The following is a 17,532-nucleotide window of genomic DNA, read 5'->3' on the forward strand; positions in this document are numbered from 1 at the left end:
TCCCTGTCCGCCCGCCCCTGGGGGTCCTCGTCTGTCCCTGTCCGCCCGCCCCTGGGGGTCCTCGTCTGTCCCTGTCCGCCCGCCCCTGGGGGTCCTCGTCTGTCCCTGTGCGCCCGCCCCTGGTGGTCCTCGTCTGTCCCTGTCCGCCCGCCCCTGGGGGTCCTCGTCTGTTCCTGTCCGCCCGCCCCTGGGGGTCCTCGTCTGTCCCTGTCCGCCCGCCCCTGGGGGTCCTCGTCTGTCCCTGTCCGCCCGCCCCTGGGGGTCCTCGTCTGTCCCTGTCCACCCGCCCCTGGGGGGTCCTCGTCTGTCCCTGTCCGCCCGCTCCTGGGGTCTTCGCCTGTCCCTGCCCACCCCTAGGGGGGTCTTCATCTGTCCCCGCCCGCCCCTGGGGGGTCTTCGTCTGTCCCTATCCGCCCGCCCCTGGGGGTCCTCGTCTGTCCCTGCCCGCCCGCCCCTGGGGGTCCTCGTCTGTCCCTGTCCGCCCGCCCCTGGGGGTCCTCGTCTGTCCCTGTCCGCCCGCCCCTGGGGGTCCTCGTCTGTCCCAGTCCACCCCTGTGGGTCTTCGTCTGTCCCCGCCCGCCCCTGGGGGGGTCTTCGTCTGTCCCTGCCCGCCCCTGGGGGGGGTCTTCGTCTGTCCCCGCCCACCCCTGGGGTCCTTTGTCTGTCCCCGCCCACCCCTGTGGGTCTTCGTCTGTCCCCGCCCACCCCTGTGGGTCTTCGTCTGTCCCCGCCCACCCCTGTGGGTCTTCGTCTGTCCCCGCCCACCCCTGTGGGTCTTCGTCTGTCCCCGCCCGCCCCTGTGGGGTTTTCGTCTGTCCCCGCCCACCCCTGTGGGGTCTTCGTCTGTCCCTGCCCGCCCCTGGGAGGGGGGGGGGTCTTCGTCTGTCCCCGCCCACCCCTGGGGGGGGGGGGTCTTCGTCTGTCCACGCCCACCCCTGGGGGGGTCTTCGTCTGTCCCCGCCCGCCCCTGGGGGGGTCTTCGTCTGTCCCCGCCCGCCCCTGGGGGGGTCTTCGTCTGTCCCCCGCCCGCCCCTGGGGGGGTCTTCGTCTGTCCCCGCCCACCCCTGGGGGGTCTTCGTCTGTCCCCGCCCACCCCTGGGGGGTCTTCGTCTGTCCCCGCCTGCCCCGGGGCTTTTCTTCTGTCCCCGCCCGCCCCTGTGGGGTCTTCGTCTGTCCCCGCCCGGCTCTGTGGGGTCTTCGTCTGTCCCCGCCCGCCCCTGGGGGGGTCTTTGTCTGTCCCCGCCCACCCCTGGGGGGTCTTCGTCTGTCCCCGCCTGCCCCGGGGCTTTTCTTCTGTCCCCGCCCGCCCCTGTGGGGTCTTCGTCTGTCCCCGCCCGGCTCTGTGGGGTCTTCGTCTGTCCCCCCCACCCCTGGGGGTCTTCGTGTGCATGTATGTTTTTACATATAAATGTTACAATGTTCGTTGTTCTGTAGTTATGCTTCTTTCTGGTGAATTGCATAATCTTGTAGCTGTTGGTAGTTACAACAAAGGAATTTTGTCTGATATTGTATATGTCCACCTCTGTAGGTACCCAGGCTTGAATTCTTGGGATTATTTATATATATATATATATATATATATATATATATATATATATATATATATATATATATATATATATATATATATATATATATATATAATTATATATATATATAACATGCAACACGCAATATTTCTTTATAGCCATTTATATCAAAATAATGTTAATTGTGTTGTAATGATATATCCCTAATTAAGTACAGAATGTATGTATTTTTTTTTTTTTCTCCAAGGTATTAAATAAGTAAGTGTGGTGATTCATTTTTATGTTTGAATAATGAAGATTCGTTCATTGTTCAAGTCCTGTTGAAGGTTTGAATCAAAGCCACTCATTCTTGTCAATATTTTTGGGTTTCGAGTTGTGAAAGTGACCAATGAATCCGCATTGCTCTTCAGCCCTGAAGGGTGAGAAGCTGTGTGCCGAGAGGGTCACCAAGTGCTGACAGTGAGTTTTGTTTGGCTTTTATTTATTTTTATTCAATTTGTTTTGTGTTGTTTTTCTGTACTTCTTGTGGCTGATGGTTTTATGGTTACTTCTGAAAGCCTGGATATCCTGATTACCTCTGCCACCAAAGGTGGATGGAGGTTGTTTTCACTCCTTTCTTTGTTACTTGCAAAAATCGAAGATTTGTCAAGTATACACAAAGAATTAAGTTAAGCACCCCCCCCCCGTTTTTTTACAACCTCGCACATTACAAGTTTGTTGTCGTCAAAACAGTGTAATATACCCATGATATTGCTATATTTTCTGGAGAAGTGATATTATGGTCACATAAAAACATAACAATCATGCCGTTTTCAATATTTTATTCTGAATAATTTAAGGTGAAATTTTTTGGGAATTTTAGGCATATTTTCACCTCAATTTAAGTATGGAGCTATAGGTCCATCACGGACAGTGTGGATGACGTTTATGTTTTCTAACGTACAGTCATTGTTCTGAGAAGACCTCTAGCGATCTTTGCGTCAATAACGTGTGTAGGACCCACGTGATCGGATCACTGACTCAACCAATCACTTTTTTTCACTTTGATCACTCAATTTCATCAATGGATAATTGCTAATGTCATACCAATCATTATTTGATCTCACATACCTTAGAATATATGCCAATGTATACATATACACAAAGAATATATATTAGGGGGTGCTTACCTTAATTCGTTGTGTAGGGGTGCTTAACTTAATTCTTTGTGTATATATTGGTTGGTCTTTTGTGTTATTCTGTCTTTGTGTGTCAGTTGCCTACAGGTCACAATTTTCAACCAATCTTCACGAAACCTCACCAAATGGTAGAGTTGGTCATAAGCAAGAAGCCTATTGTTTTAGGGGTAAAAAGGTCAATATGTCACCAACGTTGTCGAGTTTCTTAAATCCTCAATTTTCATTCGATTGACTTGAGATTTTAAGAGGATTTGCATATATGGTCACTGAATTCAACCACCAACAATTTTTGAGGTCAACATCGGCTAAATTTCTAAAATCCTCAATTTTCATCTGATTGACTTGACATTTTAAGGCCATTTTCCCTGCAAGAGCGGGGGTTAGCCTTGCGGTCCCCATGACAATGTTCTCCATTTTGCCCTATTTTCTGCATCTCCCCTTGTTAACCCCCTTGCCCGCATTTCTTCTTCCACCATCTTTAGCCCAAGTTTTTATCGGTCTTCCCCGTCCTCTACTTCCTTCTACATTCATTTCCATCACTCTTCTCAACCAGTCACTTTCATCCTTCCTCAACACATGACCAAACCATTTCAACCTGCTTCTCTTCACAGCATCCATCACAGGCTCTATTCCCATCTTTCACAATTCATCATTTGTCTTCCTCTCTCTCAACGATATTCCACACATCCACAAAACCATTCGCATTTCCACCCTTTCCAGCCTTCGTTGCTGCTCTAACGTTCATTACCCATGTCTCGCTCCCATAAATCATAACACTTCTCACACATGCAGCATACACCTTTCCCTTCAGCTTCAACGACACTCGCCTCCTCGTCAGCATGCCACTCAGTTCCCGAAACTTCTTCTATGCACATCTCACTCTAGCAACCGTTGCCGAGTCTGATCCACCTTCTCCATTCAGCATGTCTCCGAGGTAGCAAAATGTAAACGGACAACGAATGGACGGACAACCTGAAAACATAATGAAAACGACTTCGTCGGCGGAGGCATTTAAAAATTGGAGGGGGGTGGGGGAATTGTAATCGGCTTCGTCTCGCTGTCTATCCATCCCACTGTCTGCTAACTGATTGGGCAGAAATTCACCAAACATGGTAGGTATTACATGGCAAGAAGGTGCTGAAGCAGCATAATTTTGGTCCTGCCCCCTGGGGAGGGGTCAAAGGTCAAATACCGAAAACTATGATTACAGGCACCTTTGAAAACTTTTTTTTTTAAATGATACTTTGTATATGCAATCAACATTGGGAGACGCATGAAATATGTCATTGTTTTTTGGGATTTGACCCTCTTCCCTCCCCCCCACCCCCCCCCCCCCCCCCCACTGCCCTGGGGTTCATGCCCGAAGGGATAGAGATTTGGGGTCATCTGGATCAAAAGGAAAATAATTAACTCGAAATTTAATATCGGTTTAATCCTGGTGGAACTTTTTGCATCTTTCAACTTTGCTTTTGGTGGGAAGCGTTGGGATTTGCGATGGCGCAACATCGGTTTTGTTCTCGTATTCAAACTTTACTTGTACTGACAAATCTATAGATTATTATCACTACTGTTATTATTATCTTTCTGTATAATAGCTAAAGCAGCACTCGGTAGAGCGGATACTGCAGGATTGAGGCTCATAGTGAGTTTGGTGACAGGGTATCATGGTATGAACTGATGGAAGAGCAGTGGGGAAACTTTTGGATACAATGAGGGAAGGAAACACTACAACTCAAGTAAGAGTGATGTGTGGTGATCTACTGTGGTAATCTTCATCCTGATGAAGCAGCATTTACTTGAAAGGAAGAGGATGGGGTAATAAAGATTGTGGGTGATGATGGGGAATGACAGAAGGTGGTACATCGCTTTAGGCTCGAACAGGCAGTGTAGGACTTGCCAGCGGACTACGGACTACATCCTGCACCGCCTGTAGGAGCCTTGGAGGGAAGAGTGGGATAGCACATCCTCTAGAAGGCAGTGCCACATAATGGAGAACCGAGGGACAAAAGAGTTGAGGTGTGTAGACAGCCTGGATCTATGAAGATTCGCTAGCAAGAGGGTTGCCAGAAGAAGACTTCCATCTTGGAGTTGTTTGGAAACGCTGCAGAGTAGAGGGGGACAAACCAGAAGAAAGTTGGTCGTCGTTGTCCTTTGTATGCAGAACATTGCTGCAGGTTACAATCAGTTCTTGCAGGGGCGTTTTGATGCCTCTAATACTGTGCCACCTATACGTTGCAGGAGGAATTTGGAGAATGGCCAGGGTGCCAGGCATAGCTCATCTACTCTTCACGAAGGGGAAGTGGGATTTTTAACATCCACCAACTAATGCTGGCAGATCTGAAGCCCAGTTAAACATCCATCCGAGGGATGGTACACATTGGTACCTCGCCCCTGCCTGCAAAACACCAGGATGACAGTTTATGGCTGGAGTGAGATTTGAACCCAGGCAAGATGGCTCGGAGGCGAGTATGCAAACCTCTTGACTGTCTTGCTAATCAGAGTTGGTTTAAAAAAAAAGAGAAAAAAAGGTCATCGACCTGGGTGATGTGAGAGCAGCTGACCTTGTGCTTCAGCCTCATCATAACTAAAATATGCAATTTGGTGTCTTTCTGTGACTATGTTTGACCGCAATACATTAGGTCGTTGCCTATCCAATCTCAACCAAACTTGACAGGAAGACTAAGGGTCACAATGAAGGTTGTAGCTAATTCAGTTGCCCCCCATCCCAAGGGGGTTTTCTCTGCCAAGGGGTGTTTCCCCACCAATGGAGTTGCGTGTTGAGGTGTATGTATATCAGTGTTACGATAGTTTTGTTGTGGCAATTTCCATGGCCGCTTCTAATGACAAAAGAATAATATTAATGTTATTACAAAACAAGATTAATACTAGTGATATCTACTCCCCCCAAGGGGTGTTTTCTCCTTGAACAAACACCATGTCAACGTTTATAAATGGCTCATGATGGTGTTTCATGGGAGCACTAGCCCCCAACAGAAGTAAAAATATTATAAACCACAGACGTATGATTACCTTTTTAAACAGCCGCTAATGCTGTTTAACAAGAAACTGAAAGGAATTTGGAGGAATCCTGACATCAGTGAGGCAAATTTTACTTGCTGAACTGAGTGAAGATCTTCTGTAATCGATATACCCAACACGTTTAATAACTGAATCAGCTGACCTTGTGCTGAATCAGCTGACCCTTCCTGCTACTAACGTGGTGTTTTTCATGACTGCCTTTTGCAACGGAGGCTCCTGCTGTTTAACACAAAACTGAAAGGGAAGAAACCTGATGTGTGTTCAGTTACCAAGCAGCTAGCTAGCGTTTGTCAAGCCAGCCATTCCTTAACGTTTTTGAATGGAGTGCTTGCTCGATTGCTTGAGCCACTTGGCGAGCACTCCACAATAAACTTGGTAAATGGTAAACACACCCCTTACGTTCTTGAAGCCCAACCGTAGATCTACTGTAATCTATGTGCCCCAAAGAGGAATGCCTCTTCCTGCTTCCCCCGTGGGCAATGGGTGTACTAGTTGCAGGAAATTTCAATAATGTTGGGAGATTTATATTCCACAGAAACCAGTAGACAGATGTGATGTGGGTGCCCCATCCCATGTGGGAAGAGCAGGACATCATTGAGAGTGTTCTGATTTTATTTTATTTTTCAACAAAAGGCTTGAAAGAAGAGAGGAAGCCTCCTTCGCAACTGTCTGTGGAGGCCAACCTTCCTATATGAGAGGTCATTGCTGATTGCAAGGCCAAGAAGTTCATAAGATTTCTTTTGGTGACTAATATTACAAATGTATAGCTGGGATTGTTTGGTCTTGAATGACAGGATGAGACTGAGATTTTCTGTTCCATTTTTCAGACCAGCATATAATCATTTCCAGATTGGCAGAAAGTGAAGCAGCTGCTATCTCCCTAAAGTAATAGAATAAGGCTACTATGATTGTGTGGAGGAGTTTACGAAAATAAAGGGAGTTTTTCAGAGCATCAGAAAGGTAATTTGTGTAAATAAGGAACGAGACTGGGCCCAACACAGTTTTGGTGCATTCCAGCCTCCACTGACTAAAGATGGGCCTATTGACTGTGTGGAGGACGTTAGACATCCAGGAAAGAAGGTGTCTTGTATGCTACAGCGAGGGCTTAGTAAGATGCCAGACATGCCCAAGATGTGTCCAGCTAGATGGGCCTGACATCTTTGACATTTGGGTCCTTTAACCATTGCTTAGGGGAGCAGAGACTTGGCCAATGTTTGGTGACTGTGATGGAATCCAAACTGATCATCAGAGGTCAGGCTGCTTGTAAAGAGGAAAGACTTGTCAGTAGCAATGCTACATTCAATGGTTTTGCTTATAATTGGAAGTAAGCTTATTCTGGAGTTAAGGTCAATAATTTGTACTACTTCTGGATGTGAGTGATGTTTGTTGACTTCCAGGCAAATAGGAGGCTGCCAAAGGAGACATGCAGGCTGAGTAGAGCAGACAGAAGAGAACCAGAACATGATTTAAGAACATAGGGACTGATGTCACCTGGGCCTGTCGCTACAGCATAGTTGAAGCTAGACAAAACCTTTTCTACCTTGTCAAGTGAGAAGAGCATGAGGTCCTGTAAACATTGGTTATGAGGGGGTAAGATGAGTATATTCAATTTTCAGAGTTGAGACAATTCTGCCTTATTTCTGGCAGAGTCTACAGATGTGCCATTTGATGAGGGAAGGAGCATACACCACAGATGGAGTTGGCAAGTTACCCCCATTACTTTGAGGAAAGACAACAGTTAGAGAGTTCATTCTTGAGATTTGCAAGAACACCTTACCCCATGCTGTCTTGAGAAATGACAAAGACATGGACGGGGTCTACGAACAGCAAATTTGATTGGTCATGATGATGTACAATGCCATAATATTTTTTTCCATTCACTGCTAAATGGAAGGGTTTTGAAAGTGTTAAAAAGGTGATTTGTGTTCCACACTGTTTAAGTATGTAATTCAATCGTACTAAAATGCGCAATTTGCTGTCTGGCCACTATACATTTGGTCGTTACTTATCTAAACTTTACAGGAGGACAAAGGAACACATGATGGAGGTTGCAACGACTTCATTTGCCCCTCTCCCTAAAGAGGTTTTCCACCTTTGGTGTAATGTTATGGCCTTCTCAGTCACCAGATCTGAACCCAATCGAGCATATATCGGATATTCTGGAATGACACCCGAGACAGTGTTTTCCACCTCCATCAAACAGCTGTGAATTGATTGACTTCCTTGTGGAAGAATGGTGCCGAATCTCTCCTGCAGAATTCCAGACACTGGTGGACTCAATGCCACGGCACATACAGGCCGTGCTGGCCGCGTGTGTTGGCCCAATGCCCTATTAAGTGACTTTACATTGTTGTTTCCATTTTTGTCCAGTACCTGTATATCGTGATGGAGAAGAAGCACACCGTGACATTTATGAAGGAGATACAAGGATTGAAATGCATTCTTAAAATGTTTATTTTTTATTTTTAAAGAAGCATTTATATATTATGTAGATTGTTTGGAGAATAGATGGGGGTGATGTAGAACTCTGGGCAGAAGAAAATTCAATAGAAATGAGAATCGTTATGGAGAGAAATGTACAGGGTCAGTCAAAAGTAGTGCCCGATTTCTGTTTTTTATATATACTAGGGCATGCCCGTACTATATATATATCTAAAATTATATCCCCCCCCTCTATTTACATGAAATGGTTTGGTCCAAAGCGAACGGCTTGCGAGTACGGTGACAATCCCCCCCCTCTATTTACATGAAATGGTTTGGTCCAAAGCGAACGGCTTGCGGAGTTTGGTAAAGAAATCGCCATAGCGTGCACAAACGCGCAGGAAAGCGAAAGAATCGCAAATTAGTTTTAATTAGTTTTAAAACATAGTTTAACGCCAACATAGTTTGCCAACGTGAAATAAATGAATACGCTCTCAAATGTGCCGTCCGAGGCAGAGTCTGTTCGCCACGTTCGGCACACGTGATAACTCGCTGCTCTCTGATTGGTTGAATCGTTTTTTGGACATAGCTCGGTAACTACTTGTCCGATTAATATGAAACCTTGAAAAGGCACATCCTCGGGTCCCCAGCAATATACCTGGCAAGTTTCAAGTATATCGGACCCGTGGTTGTCGAGAAACAGCGGTCACAGACAAACACAGACATACACACATACACACATACACACACACACACACACACACACACACACACACACACACACACACACACACACACACACACACACACACACACACACACAGAGATTACTGGAATTATAGATAGATATATATATATATATATATATATATATATATATATATATATATATATATATATATAAAAACAGACTTGGCATTTAATATGGAATTTTTTTTTTTCTTGACTTGGGTTTACTTTCTTAACTCAGTATATCAATCTGTTGAGTTTCTTTTACACTTTGGTGATTTATTTGTTAAAAGAACCATGTCACTGATTGTCGCAGCAAGAAGTCAACAACAGGATTATATCACAGGTGGCGTGGCAAAATGTACGGACAGGTGCATTTGATGATTGGCTTCACAGTCGGGTATACAAGGGTTGTTGCGTTCTGTATTAGTAGAAAACAACTGCTGCACGTCTCCAAAAGTTATTGCCGCTTCCTCTGGAGATGGTCCGTCAACTCGACAATGCTGTTTGTCATGGAGTGGTGGCTTTACGAAATTACGGCATGAAACGGTGTGCTATTGCTCGGCAGTATGGCATCACTCAAGGTCAGGTGTCAAAGATCCTGAAACGAAATGCTCAGAGGGGTGTCCCTACTCCAATACCGAGGCTAGGACGTCCCCACAGAACCACAAAGAGGGATGATCGCCAGCTGCACCGGTTAGTCCTCAATGGCCGTACCAAGTCAGATAATCGGCTTAGGGCTGAGTGGCAGCAACTGACAAATGTGCCTGTATCCAGAAGGCTAGTCAACCAGTGACTGGTTCAAGCAGGCTATCGTGCCAGGCATCCCCTGAGAAAGCCACGCCTGACCAGACAACACCGCCAGCACCGATTGCAGTGGGCCAGAGAGCACCGTCAATGGCAGCCAGGACACTGGAATCACGTGATCTTCAGTGACGAGTCTAGATTTCTGATCTATCGTCAAGATGGCCGCGTCAGAGTGCGCAGACAAGTGCATGAAGCCTACAACAAAGATTATATAGTGCCAAGAGTCCAAGCTGGAGGTGGTGGGGTGACCGTTTGGGCTGGTTTTCATGCAGGGGGCAAAACTGACCTGGTTGTTCTGAATGGAAACCTGAACCAGTTCAAGTACAGGGCCATTCTGGAAGAAACATTGCTTCCATTTGCTCGTGCAGCCTTTTGAGGAAACTTTGTCTTCCAAGATGACAATGCATGGCCTCATCGTGCTCGCATGATCCAACACTTTCTTGCTGACCGTGGAGTAGAGCATATGGAGTGGCCTGCCATGTCCCCGGATATGAATCCGATAGAGAACTTGTGGGCAGAATTAACGCGTCAAATCGACCACTTGGACCAGCAGTCGACCTCTGTGCGTGAATTGCAGCAGGCTATTGTCACTGCATGGCAAGCGATTCCTGTCCAACCCTTGGCAAATCTCGTGAACAGCATGCCTCAACGTGTACGTGTTCTCCTGAATGCTCGTGGGGGTTACACGAAGTACTGAACTGTAATTTTACTGTCCGTAATCCCAGTCGTAATTTAACTTTTGTTTTTGTTTAAAAAAATTTTTGGCTAATGTGCAAAATAGAGATACTTCTGGAAAACGTACAGAAGTTTAACACAGTACTGTCCATGAATTGAGTTCGATATCAGTTTACATCACTTTCAAGGATCAATTTATTTGATCCGAAATGTCAAATGTGGTTTTTGTTTCTTTTAAAGGTCACATTAACAAAATCTAGAATAATTTCAACATAATTCCAATGAATTTTGGTTCTAGGACATCTTGAAAAGTAAGTTCACCCCCACAAAAAAAAAATTCCATATTAAATGCCAAGTCTGTGTGTATGTGTATATATATATATATATATATATATATATCTTTATATATATATATATATATATATATATATATATATCTTTATATATATATATATATATTTATATATATATATATATATATATATATATATATATATATATATATATATATATATATATATATATATATATATATATATATATCAGTCACTATGCGACCTTCATATCATCAGTGGAGAACCGCCAGCAAGGTGTCCCATACAGCTGCTGCTGCACCTTGCTGGGAGCGATACGCACCGCCTGCCACGCGGTGACGTTATCTCTGGTATCCACTCATCATATGGAGTCGACCTGGTTGCGGTTGGGAGTTACTAATAATGGTATGGTAAATACAGTATCTGTATTTATAATCCGTAATGACGCACTGCTAGATGGTTCCTCTGGAACTTTGCAGGCAAGGCGGACGTGCATGGCGATGACGTCATGTTGTCCGCTCATTAGGTTGGAGAACCAGATTACAGATACCATTATATATATATATATATATCTTCATATATATATATATATATATATACACACACACATCTTTATATATATATATTTCTGTCAGTTGATTGTTTGTTTGCCATTTGTATTGGTGTACAAGAAGGTAGAAATACATGAATGACATGTTTATCTAACCATTTATTCGGGGGAAAATTATTACGGAAGTGTACCAAGCTGTTTTACTACATTCGTTGCCGTTTTCGGACGACTGGACTTCTTTGCAGTGGCTACCGACCCTGTTGCTTCAAATTTCTCGACAATCAATCGTATGTTTCTTCCCTGGGGTGGGTTAATATCGAATTCCTGTGCTAAACGGCGTGCCGCCATCGTTGGTTGTTCATTACATTTGTAGTAATGTTTCATGGCCGCACAATGCGTTGATGCATTGAAAGGTAATTCATGGCTTAATTTGGTGCAAATTCAGTAACTTTCCAAACTCAGCAATAACCTGCAAAACAAAAATAAATAAATTAAGAAAATTAATCTGCAAGACAATTATTAACAACATGACATCCCAGAAAGAATCTGACAGCCGAAAAAACAGAAATCGGGTGCGGGCGCTACTTTTGATTCACCCTGTATATTGAAATATATATATATATATATAGATAGATATATATAGATATATAGATAGATAGATATATATATATATATATATATATATATATATATATATATATATATATATATATATATATATATATATATATATATAAATATTGTAAAAATAATTGAAATTAGAAAATTTAATTTTACAGTGGTATTTTTTTTCTGGTTTGATTTCAGCCAATTTAATGCCAAATGTATTAAATGAATACAATTGAAATATGAGTTTGACTCTTGTGGTGTTTTGAGCTCTTGTACTGCGATTTATTTTGCCACCCAAGGCTTGACCAAAGGACCATTGTTATACCCGAGGAACTGTTTTTTTTTTTTTCTTTCTTTTTTTTGCCGCACATGCAGTTAGTGTTCCTTGTGCTGCCTGGACAACACGCTGACCTGAAAGCAGCCATGGCTGGCCGTGGAAATGCTCTTAATGGTGCAACAGGAGTTTCGGGAACCAAGATCCTGCAGTTCAAGCTGGTTCTCTTGGGGGAATCGGCCGTAGGAAAGTCTAGCCTTGTTCTACGCTTCGTCAAGGGCCAGTTCTATGAGTTCCAAGAGAGCACAATTGGTGGTGAGTGTGACAACAACTTAATATATACATGTTATTTTTATTTATACATGTCTCAAACTTTCGGTGTTATTTTTGAGTGATACACAGTGTTGATTATGCTGCTTGTCCTATACACTACAATCAGAGCTGCACAGGTATTTAAGGAAGTATGTAATGTTGTTTTAAATGCAAGTTGTATGAAGACCCGCAGGATGAATGGCTATGCAAAGCTTGCGCTCGATGTAACCCAATCTCATACGTTGTGAGTTTATTGATCTTTTTGCCATCTGCTCATTACATCATCTTTATACCCGAGTGTGTAACTAATTGCGGAGTGTCGACATATTGTGTAAGACAAATGATGAAATTTGATGACGCTCCCTCCTCTTCCCAAAATATTTCATCTGCATTTCTCTCCTCGCTTCAGCCCTTCCAACCTGCTTTCACATTCCCTCCCTTACTCCCCAGAATTCCAATAACTTACCACTGGTTACTTATTTTCTTTTTGTTGTGGAAGCCCTCTCACTAGACATCCCTCCACTATAAACTTGGAAGTAATGACACATTGCCTCTATAACACGATGACGATATTTATGAATTTTTAAGGTGTTTTACAAATGTCTTCTCATCATTGTTAGTGTTTTTGGAGGTTTCTTTCCCCTCTCCCCTTCCCCCTTTGTAATCCCATTTGCTGGCTGATACTGTTGTTGCTTTTGAAGTGCAATTCGTCAGCAAGTGAGGAGGATGACTGTGGTCAGGATATCTGGTCAACAGGAAGCCTGCCTACTGTGCAGGAAGTTGGCACTCATTATGAATGATTATTTGACTTGTAGTTCCTGGGGTAAAGTCCTACTTTGTTTGATAGCTACATGGGAGCTAAACACTTTCAGTTGTAAATCATGAAGTTTTTTTTGTTTGTGTTTGGCATAAAACCGAGCATTATAAATTGTTTGTGTGGAAATATCAATAAAAATGAAGCTTAAACAAGCACTTTTTTGTCTCGACCTTTGGAGTTAAAATCCATGTCATAATGATGCAAATCATTACTGTTAAATGTCGTTTTCCATATATATAAAGTCCATATTCTAGCTTCTAAACTTTTTTTGCTGGCATTGGGAGAATGTAGTGAGGTATGATAAGGTTGTATTGCTCTTTAAACACTTTTGATGTTTTTTTTTTGTTTTTTAAAAAATCATTATGGGTATTGTCAGAGGGATAAAACATTTCCTCGATAGTAATTTTCATCTGTGCAAAATAGCATGCATAAGATGCTGTAATTGCAGTTAAATGCAAGAATGAATTGGCTGATTTTTTTTATTGTTTTTTAAAATTTTTTGTTACGTTTGCATTTCAGCGGCCTTTTTGACACAGACCTTGTGCTTGGATACTACTACAGTGAAGTTTGAGATATGGGATACTGCAGGTCAGGAGAGGTATCATAGCTTGGCACCAATGTATTATCGTGGTGCCCAGGCAGCCATTGTGGTGTACGATATCACAAACCAGGTGAGTAAATGCGGAGATAGAGGTTGCATGCCTGGAGTGGATATTTGGATACATTATTGTGGATTATTTTTGAGTTGAAAATTCAGCTCTAAGCTGTCTAGCCTGGGTTAGAATCCTGACCCAGCTATAAACTATCAGTTCGGTGTTTCACATGCAGGGTGATTCATCAACGTGTGTGCTGTCCCTCGGATGGATGTTAAACTGGGAGTCCCTTCTTGCCTGCATGGGTTAGTGGGAGTTAAACATTCCATGGTGTTCTTCGCAAAGAGTAGGCGAGTATCACCGGCACCATGACCAAATTCCTGCCCTAAATAGGCGAACGTCAGGCCGGGCCAGGCCGGTTCGTGAAAGAGGGCCAAGCTTCCCCCGGCTGACCCCACAAGGTGGGAAAACAGTGACTGTCAAAGAGCAACAAACAAACATTTTAAATTTGAAAATGAAAAGTTTCTTTAAAAATAGCAGAAGTTTATGAAGGCTAATTCTTTGATTTATTGCTAGTACACCTGCTCCCTTTGGGAATGACAGGAACAGTCATGTTGTTATCCTCTCTGGGGTATATAGATTACAGTAGATCTAGGCTTGGGTTCATTGGTTTGCGATGGACGTGATAAGCATGGCATGCCTCAAGGGCATCGGTTTTCCTCCCTTTCAGTTTAGTGTTAAACAGCAGTAGCGACTCTAAAAAGGTAATCGTGCGTGTTTGTGGTTTTAAATATTTTTTACTTCTCTTAAGCTTGCCCCATGAAACGCCATGATAAGCTATTTATTCACGTTAACACATGTTTGTCCAAGGAAAAACCCCTTGGGGAGAGGGGATATTGTAATTATTGTTTTGTAATAACATTAATATTATGCTATTATCATCATTATTGTTACTAGTGAGATACCCGTGCTACGCACGGGTGCGAGGCCAGAAACAAACGGGCAATGCAGATACGGCGAATGCTAAAGCATGAAACAAATAAATTCCACATTCCTGTAGCACCTTCAGTCGCACGTCAGACATGGACAGCAAGTTTGTGAAGGACTTCCATGAAAAACACACCCGTTCGCAAATAAACGGGTACGTTCACGTATAGAAACATCGATCGTGGGTCCGTGGCGAATCTGCATATGGCGATCCGCGAAGTTCACGCTCAGAAAGTAGAAATCATCACGGCATGTCATCATTCACTTCAACTCAATATCTCTTTTTTAATTCCAAACAGCATAACTCCAATCACAAATTAATCACAAAATAAACTTTTAACAACATTGTTAATGTTTCCTTCATTGTAAAAACTACCAAGTCAACAGTTAAAAGGATTTTGAGCCGATAGGTGTTACGGCTTCAGCAAGATCGATGGAGACAGCGATCTGTTAACTTATACACCGCCAAAATAGCTATGTGGAATTCTCTCATGTAGAGATTAAACCCACATCGTTTGAACTTTGGCCGAGGTCATTATTTACTTTTAATGATGTTTATATAACAATCAAAAAGAAGATAATTGGTTTTGGGTCGTCCTTTCCACATATCTCGTGGGATTGTGAGTTGGAGAGACGGCTGTGATGGCGGGGAGGGGGTTGGCATTCTCTCAAGCAGGGATTTAAACCTTTGTCCTTATAAAAGGTCTTTGTCCGAGGTCACCGAGTCGGATCGGTGCAGCCGTTGTGCGGCAGCCGGGAAAACAACATTATGCGGGAGTCCAAACCTGAAAATGCTGGAGGCCAAAGCTGAAATTGGAAAAACAATATAGCCTATTTTACTCCAGGAGATCCCAGGATTACCCACCCAAAATGTCGTTGCGATCGGTTCAGCCGTTTTTGTGGTACCTTCGAACGGACAGACGGATGGACATTTGCTGAATTATAGTAAGATTACCCTTGCCAGAGGGAGAGGGTGTTGCATTTGGATCCGTTTGTTTGTCTGTGTGTCTTTGTCCGCACAGAACGCGAGAAGATGTATTAATTGCATTAGACCCCTATATACCTGAGGACAGAGGGAAGTGGAGGAGTATAGTGGTCAAGACATGGCAGAAGCTTGGTACCATTGGACATCACCCCTTGTAAAAGGAAGAGGAGAAGAATACCTTTAGAGCCCTATATACCTTCAGACCCCAATATACCTTTAGACACCTGAGAACCAAAGACACTTTTAGACTCATGACCACTAGGATCATTTGAGATCCCTAATACCCTTGTGAACTCCTAAGACGCATAAGACTCTGCAGTGCAGAGCCCTTCGACACTTAAGACACTGTAGACACCCAAGACCATATAGACCACTTTAAAACGTTTAGAACCATTAGACCTGTAAGACCCACCAGATCCTGTTTGACATTTAAGAACCCCAAGACCCTACATACCCCATTAGACTCTTTCAAACCTTTAAGACTATGCTGAATGTTTGGTCCTTAAATTACACCCTTTAGAACTCTTTGACCTTTTAAGATCCTTTTGACATTTCAGAACAGTTCAACCCCCTTGACCAGTTGTTCCCAAACGTTTTATGTCCACAACCCAAAATTTGAAATCCCATTTGCCTCTGGGCCCAAATGGTACCAGTCCCTACGATAACAATTGTCTGAGAAAATGCATTTGATGTGTAAGATCTCCCCTTAAAAACGAGGATATTGACGATTTTTTTTTTCCCCAAGTTTGGATCACAACACTGGGTTTTGGGAACCCCTGATTTAAACCCATGTAGACCTTTTCAGACCTTTACACCTTGTGTTGGCTTAGCGGTTAGGGTGCTGGCTTGGGATCCTAGGATCCTGGGTTCGAATCCCGGTCGATCGCTGAATTAATGCCAGGGGGGTTGGCTCAGCCTGTCATCCTTCCAAGGTCGGTAAATTGAGTACCAGTTCACTGGTAATTCCCTGTGTGTTACAAGAGGCAACTAACAGGGTTTTTTGTTTGTTTGTTTTTTGTATACTGAATCGAGGCTCGTGAAAGAGCTAACATTTATTTCACAAACAAATCAACCAGACAAACAAAATATACAAAAAGAGGGAGTGGAAGACAAGATGGGGAGAGAAGGGGAAGCACACAACCACAACATTTGAGAGCAGGGAGAAGTGTGGGAGGGAGAGGGCTTGGGGGCAGGAGGCGTGGGGAGGGGGGGGGGGGGTATAAAACAAGGGGACCGAAATTAGCGGGGGTAGAAAAGGTCAAGGTTTTGGATGGGGGAGGATAAGAGATGGTGGTGAACAGCTGTTTTAAAGACCTGGAGGGTAGAGTGGGATTGAAGAGAGTGAGGGAGTTTGTTCCAGAGGTGGGAGAAAAGAGGAATGAAGGAGTGAAGGTGAGCAGAAAGTCTTGATTTTGGCAGTTTAACCATAAGAGGGTTGCAGGCAGATCTTGTGCGACCTGTAGGAATATTTGGGGGACAGAGCCCAGAGAGGGCTGGGGGGGCAAGGCCAGAGAGGAGTCGGTAGAAGATGGAAAGACCACCAACCTGCCTGCGGTGAGTGAGTGAAAGGCCCTTGGAGTTAGCTTCATCGCGGGAGATTCCAATGATTCTGAACGCTTTGGTTTCAACAGTGTGAAGACGGGCTAGGTGTGAGGCAGGAGCACCAGACCAGAGGGGAGAGCAGTATTCCATAGAGCTGCGGATGAAAGCCTT

General features: G+C 43.8%; 1 protein-coding gene across 4 annotated transcripts in view; it reads left to right on the plus strand.

Annotated features, from left to right (window-relative positions):
• Window positions 1-17,532, plus strand: part of LOC137437047 (ras-related protein Rab-5C-like) — a 31,728-nt gene that overhangs the window by 1,126 nt on the left and 13,070 nt on the right. For 3 of the 4 annotated variants that reach the window (XM_078786618.1, XM_078786620.1, XM_078786621.1), the window contains exons 2-3: window positions 12,227-12,440; window positions 13,774-13,925. In XM_078786618.1, the coding sequence (XP_078642744.1) occupies window positions 12,227-12,440; window positions 13,774-13,925 (366 nt within the window). Of the gene's footprint in view, window positions 1-1,939; window positions 1,989-12,226; window positions 12,441-13,773; window positions 13,926-17,532 lie in introns of all 4 variants that reach the window. The other variant, XM_078786625.1, reaches the window with a different exon arrangement.

The sequence above is a fragment of the Myxine glutinosa genome, chromosome 1 (assembly GCF_964187855.1).
Source record: "Myxine glutinosa chromosome 1, kmMyxGlut1.1, whole genome shotgun sequence".
Lineage (NCBI taxonomy): Eukaryota > Metazoa > Chordata > Myxini > Myxiniformes > Myxinidae > Myxine > Myxine glutinosa.